Source organism: Hibiscus syriacus, unplaced genomic scaffold (assembly GCF_006381635.1).
Source record: "Hibiscus syriacus cultivar Baekdansim isolate YM2019G1 unplaced genomic scaffold, ASM638163v2 tig00112230_pilon, whole genome shotgun sequence".
Classification (NCBI taxonomy): domain Eukaryota; kingdom Viridiplantae; phylum Streptophyta; class Magnoliopsida; order Malvales; family Malvaceae; genus Hibiscus; species Hibiscus syriacus.
Genome location: NW_024063275.1, coordinates 1,210,241 through 1,217,428, shown reverse-complemented (window position 1 = coordinate 1,217,428; position 7,188 = coordinate 1,210,241). Strand labels below are relative to the sequence as shown.

The following is a 7,188-nucleotide window of genomic DNA, read 5'->3' as shown; positions in this document are numbered from 1 at the left end:
AGAACATTAAGTTCTAAGAATCACACTACTTTTCTAATGTGTTTATAAACCTTATCCAATACTTTTAATATCTCATTTGCCTCTATGACAAGTCAAATCCACCATAAAACATCCATAAACACTCCTAGATTAACATATCCTTTCAAAACTAATTTTATAAAATCTCTATTATTTTCCCTATCTCTTCATTTTAATCTCATCTAATCCTTTCTTATGCATATATATTACTCAATGTTACCAAAGTAACTCATAATTTAAAGAAAACACAAACTAATGAGAATTTACCTTATGCTAGGGATGAGAGAATACCCACGTGAAGAGGAAGAAGAAGAAGAAGAAGTGTAAGAAAATTACTTTACTTTTCTATTTCTTCTTATCTAAAATCCTCATCTATTTTTAATTTCACTTTCCTTTAAAAAAACTAAAATGCCCTCTTAACTTATCTATTGATACAATCTAGTCTAAATACTATTTCAAATCCTTTTTCTCATCTTTTACCACTTATTCAATTTAAATCTTAAATTTTCCAATATTTTCAATGTAGTCCCTGGTCTGATATTTGGGATATTGTAGGTTGTCTAAGCTGAATGTTAACATGATGACTGAGATATAATAGTTATTTGAGATTCTAAGACCATATTTTATCATATCACGGCCAGCAGGTTAACGTTCAACTCAGAATATTGTCAACTTTTTTATGAAAAATGACGAGTTTGGAACATAATGAATAATCGGGCGACCATTTTGTAACTTTTAATAGTCGAGGGACTCAACAAAGCAATAGTCTAAGTCAAATGACAATTTTGTAACTTTTAATAGTCGATGGGCTTAATAAAGTAGTATCTTAGTCGAAAGACCATTTATGTACTTTACCCAAAATTTTATAAGATTTAATGAATTTTTTTAGTAATTGTGATGTAACTTGATTAAACTATTAATTGTTTTGTTCAAAATTTCATAAATTTTTTAAAATTTTCTAAAACTGTCTAATAAAATGAATTTAAAATCTTTATTGTGTGAAATGCAATTTTTTCAAAACTTTAGGAGTGCCAAGGTTTTCTTGGTCAGAAGTCAATAATCCATCAAGTGACACTAACGATAAAAGTGAATCTTATTTTTTTTAAGATCAGATTTCGAATAATTATATTTAAAGGGTGTGTGATCGTTGTCAATTAACTAATAAAATTATAAAAAGATACCGAATACCTTCTAAGCATCCTAGACATGAAAGTATAGGCCCAAATTCTTAACCATTACAGGATCCCCATTTGCCTTGTGCGTAGTGGCACGATCCCCATTTGCCTGTTACTGCTGGAAACACCGACTTTTATGAGCACAAAGATCAAGAACCAGAATCAAATTTCATTACAAAACAAGGATCAAAGAAGATTTAACACCCTAAAACTTAACCAAGTTTATTTGCATTATACAGCTATAAGCTATTTATTACAAATACATATGTATAAGCTTGTATGCGTTACCATGTTCTGCAGATTTCTCCCAATTTTACTCTATAAGGCTACATTGATTCATAAAAAAATCAGTGGGAAATCATCAAATTCTTCCGAGGAACCATTTCCTTCAGCCATTCTTTTCAATGACTCAAAAACCTGGTACATGGACCATCGTTCCTTTGGCCGAGGGTTGACACAGTTTAATGCTATATTGAGGAACTGCGATATTTCTTCGTCGTCTCCTTCTCCGCGAAGAGTGACATCGATAGCGTCTTTGGTTCTGCCGGAATTTGAAAGATGATTTATCCAATCCACCAAGTTCCCTTTGAATCCTTCTTCACCACCTGCATTAACTTCCAGGGGTTTTTGCCTAGTTACCAATTCAAGAAGCACAACTCCGAAGCCGAATACGTCCCCTTTAAGTGAAGCTACCATAGTGTCTGCATACTCAGGAGCAACATAACCGAGTTCACATACACCCTCTTTCATGAAACTAGTCTCATTAATGTCTGAGGTACTCAAAAGCTCTGCCAATCCGAAGTCCATTATCCTGGCATCGAAATCCTCATCAAGATGAATCACCTTGGAGCTGATGTTCTGCTGCAGAAAAGGAGGCCTGCAACCGTGGTGTAGCCAAGCAAGACCCTTGGCTGCGCCCAAACCAATCCTAAACCGAGTTGGCCAATCTAAAGCTGCAACGCTACCGTGCAGCAAGGAATACAGAGTCCCATTGGACATATGCTTATAGACTAAGAGCTTTTCATCCCCTGCAATGCAAAATCCCAAAAGGGGTGCCAAATTCGGATGCTTAAGCTGGCCTAGACGGTTCATCTCGATACGAAACTGCTTCTCGCTGATGCTACAACTTGTGAGCCTCTTGATCGCAAGGGCTGATCCATCAGGAAGCACCGCTTTGTAAGCAGTTCCAGTCCTAGTGGAAACTATGATGCTTTCAGCACTGAAATTGTTTGTGGCGGCCATTAAATCAGCCAACTTAACTTTCACAAGCGGCTGCTGAAACAACGAAACTTGGTTCAGCTTGTGAGCCCTCAACCTCTCAGCCCAACCACTGTCACCATCCCTTCCATAAACACCATTTTCCCTCAGACTCACCCATCTCAAATGGTGCCACCACCAGACCCCAAACCCAAACATCATCGAAACCGCAGCACCTAAAACCCCAGCTGAAATTATAATAGCTAAATTCCTCCTACTCAAACCCCCACAGCTCCCAAGAGGACCTCCACAAAGACCACTATTCCCAGCAAAATCTGCCCTATCATGACCCTCAAAACCTGAAGGAATAGCACCGGTAAGATGATTATTTGCTACTGAAAACCTCTTCAGCCTAGCTAGGCCAGATAATTGGTATGGAACAGGCCCTGAGAGTCTGTTATTGGACAGTACCAAATTGTTCAAGTAAGCACAATTTGATAATTCAGAAGGGATCGGACCTGATAGATCATTGCTGGATAAATCGAGGGTCACTAAATAAGGTAACCAAGAACATATCTGAGGAGGGATGTTACCAGAAAGATTGTTGCCTGACAGATCCAAAGTCTGCAAACTCCCACAGTACTCCAAAGATTGAGGCAAGTGTCCGGAAAGTCTCATTTCACGAAGTTCAAGGCTTAACAGCCGGTTTTCCCTTTGGTTCCAACATGTAACCCCAACAAAATTGCATATAAAACCAACGGAATTGTTGTCGAAGTTCCAACTGCTTATTTTATCATCTGGGCCGAGTAATGAACTCTGGACTCCTTCAAGGCACCTCGTATCGTTCTCAGTTACAGCTGATAAAACAATCCATGGGAGAAGCATCCAAGCCAAAACCAGGAAGCTGCAAAAACATCCCTTCATTGTTTATCACCAACAAAAGAAAGGAGAAAACCCAGAGCTTTGTTTATGATTTAGATGAGGAAAACTTGTGGTGATGAAATACATATTGATTTTTCTTTGTTGTTGGGGTGAGACAATGACTTTGAATAAAGTAAATTTGCGCGTACAAAAGGGTGGAATAGTCTAAGGAGAAAGATATATGTCTTGTGAGAAATTACCAAACTCATTGATTTGATTGTAATAAAAACGTTAACAGAACGTTCGAATTGATAATTCAGTCTCTTCCAACATCCAACCCTGTCGTTTATACTTTTTTCTATTTTATACTTTTAAGGGTAAAGTACACAAATGGTTACTCAATTATAGGATGATATTTTGTTGAGTCTTCTAATTATTAAAAGTTACAAAATATTTACCTGACAATTCATATGTTATAAACTCATCTTTTTCCGTTAAAAAAATGATGATCGTTTGAGTTGGATGTTAATTTGATGATTGTAATATGATAAAATCTTATCTTAGAACCCTTTGAATTATTTTTTATGGCTCGATCCGTTTACATTATGTACCTACTGACTGGTTTGACCACACAATGTAAATGAAGACTCGATCCATAAAATATAGCTCAAACGATTCTTAAATCAAATTTTATAACATCACTGTCAATAGATTAACGTCCAACTCGGACTACCATTAATTTTTAATAGAAAACAATAAGTTTGGAACATATAAACAGTTAGATGATCATTTTATAACTTTTTAATTTACAAAAAAACTACCGTTGACTTAAACGCAGAAATGTGTATCGTGATGTCAATTTTTCTTGGTTAAACTGCATGTTTAATACCTAAATTATTACTTTTATTCCATTTTGATACTGAAACTTTATCTTTCTTTTTTAAAATTACACTTATCATTTAGTTTAAGTTTTAATTTGATAAAAAATTAACACAACTACCGATGTGTTACTTTTTAATGATGATATGGCACTACCTTACGGTGACACATCAACATTACTGTTAAGTTTTTAATAGAGGGATATCAAAATAAATCGTAAACTAAACATTATGTATGATTTTAAAAAAATGAAGTTTGGGTACTAAAGCGGAACAAAGTAATTCTTTATGTACTAAACATATAGTTGACCCATTTTTTTCTTTTCCAATCAAAGCTCGGGACCATTTTTTATTTTTTTAATTTTGCAAATTTCTTTGACCAAAAGACAGCCATCAAACAACATCAACTAATTGTGTTATTTTCTTTATTTTCTGAGACTTTATTTTTTTTCCTTTTCTGAACAAAGGAATTATTTTATTAGTTTGAAGTTGATTTGGCTGAATTATAATATTTTATTTGACTGGAAGATTTATTTATTTAAAATAATTAGTTACGAATTTAATAATTAAACTAAGAAGTATATAATTAGTTATGGGTTTATACTCCTTAAATTATTATTATTTTTTTTTATCTTTTTCATTAAAATCCTATTTGCACACGTTTTTAGCTTCTTTTTAATATCTTTAAATATTAGTTGATAATATATATAAATATTTCTTATATTTAAATCAGCTAAATTTGGAATTAAACTATCCAATCTAAACTTCTGTTTCAAGAATAAAAAACTAAAATAATGTGAATTAAACACAATAAAAATGACGAACTCAAAAGTTAGGTACTAAATTGGAGTAGGCTTAACGTGGATTTCGGGTTTGAGTTTTTTCAGATTTAAACTATTTTAGGTTTAAAATCTTTTCAATACGATCCTTTTTAATTAGATTTGATTTTTTTTAACTTTTTGATCAAATCAGATTTAAATTCGACTCATATTCATTTTATCGTCTTTATTAAAATAATAATAATTTATCGAATCAATATGACTTTTTATATTAGTTGAATGATCAATCTAAATAAAATAAATTTAAATATGAAACATGTTTACTCTAGCGGAGAGTAAGAGTTTTCATCAATTTAAGTTAAGGATTCAAACTAGAATATTAACAATATAATATGTGAGTGTATAAAAAGTAAATATTACTTTATTTGATTCAATATAGTGGATCTTAATATAATAAATTATTATTAATTTAAAAATATTAAATACTAAGGGTTTGTTTGAGTTTAGAAAATATTTTATGTTTTTATTTTTAGAAAATAGTTTTTATTTTCATTTTTTTAAAATCATAAAATATGTTTAATTAATTAAAATTAAAACTTGAATTCAAAAATTAAAAGAGTGAAAATGTGTTTAATATCTATTTTTTAAAATAGAGACGAGAAAAAAGTTACTAAATAATAAAAATATAACTATTAAAAATTTTCATTAAATAATTTAACATGTGAATTATATAAATATAAAATAATAAAGTTAATGAGAAATCTCATAATACAAAAATTACTTTAATTTATAATAAGAATATAATGTTGATACATATTGGATATTAATTAAGTTTTAAAAATAAAAAAAATGTTGCAAACAAGATCATATAAAAGCGTCATTAAAATAAAAAAAATATGTTTAGTAAAAAAAACACGAGTGTAGCTCTTGGACTTTTTTGCACTCAATGTGATCATTAAATTAAGAAAAAAAATCAATTTATATCCTTTGACTAACAAAATGAAACGTTTATTATCGCAATACTTACATATTAGTCTATGATACATGCACCACACGCCCAAAAGCTAAGGAAGATGAGATTACCCTACCACTATGCCCAATTATAAGAGGACGAGCCAAGCTACTCAAAGACAAACTTCATACTGCAGTCCAGGACTTTATCAGTAAGGGCCTACACGCCCACATGGAGATTGAAGAGTTCAAGGAAGGAAACTCGCTCATCCTTCCTCCCACATCACCTTGGATCACCACAACCCAAGTTACTTCTGGGCCCAATTACAAGACCCACGAAGATATGCCCAGAAATGAGTTTGAACCCCTTTAAGGCATAAAACTTGTAAAGTTACCCAGTGCTAAATCTATAAAGCCTGGGATAACTCATTATTTTAAGAGTTTATTTTATTTATTTTAATTTATTAGGATAAGAGTAAATGTGTCATTGAATGTAAACCTTTTATAGTTTATCACCCTCCACCTTACTTATCATGCCCAACCACATATTACGAGCCTTGATAACCTATCAAATTCATACTCTTGCTTATCATGAGCATGATGCCTATCACATCCACTTTTCAAGCTATGTCGCTCATGCCCTTTCTAGAAGACTCATCTGGACTGTCCATCAAGTCACAAGGATCTCATCATGCATATTTTCATCAACACCATCGGATCAAAGCTTCATCAATTGTCCTTATTTATGTCATCCACCTTCACATGGATTTAGGATAGATTTCACTATTATTTTATGTCTCCATCACGTTACAACTAGAACTTCTCAAACCCTATATAAAGGAGGCTCCTCTCACCTAATTATCAAGTTTTCTTCTTTTTATTCAATTCAACAAGAGAGCATTTTTACAAGAGTTGATAGCTTTGTGCCTTCAAAGCTTCTTTTTCTTTTAGTTCTTTTGGGTTATTGAGAGAGATCTCCACACTCCGATTTGTCCATTCATTACGATTAAGGGGACTGGTTAGAGCCGTATTATCGAGTTTACCTTTTCATTGTGAATATGAGGGTTTGATAGGACAATTATCCTTCATATACATCTTCCACAACATCATCTTTTTCCTCAAAACCACCATCACACCATTATCAAACCCATTCAAGGGTTTGTGTTAACTTCATAAGGTACAAAGGGTAAATATTTTCAAATTATTTTTTCAATCAATTCGACCATCCGATCTCAATTTCGTTTTCACCATTACAATCCTTGAATCTTTCTCTTTCCAACAAGCATCCATTCATCAAAATCCAACATCAAACACCTCTTAGTCACCCCC

At 32.5% G+C, this 7,188-nt stretch overlaps 1 protein-coding gene across 1 annotated transcript; it reads right to left on the bottom strand.

The window, feature by feature from the left end:
- Positions 1–1,399: 1,399 nt before the first annotated feature.
- LOC120176192 (inactive LRR receptor-like serine/threonine-protein kinase BIR2) lies at positions 1,400–3,357 on the bottom strand. Its single transcript, XM_039182666.1, has one exon. The coding sequence runs from the start codon at positions 3,312–3,314 to the stop codon at positions 1,530–1,532; it is 1,785 nt and encodes a 594-aa protein (XP_039038597.1). The 5' UTR covers positions 3,315–3,357; the 3' UTR covers positions 1,400–1,529.
- Between the last annotated feature and the right edge of the window lie 3,831 nt (positions 3,358–7,188).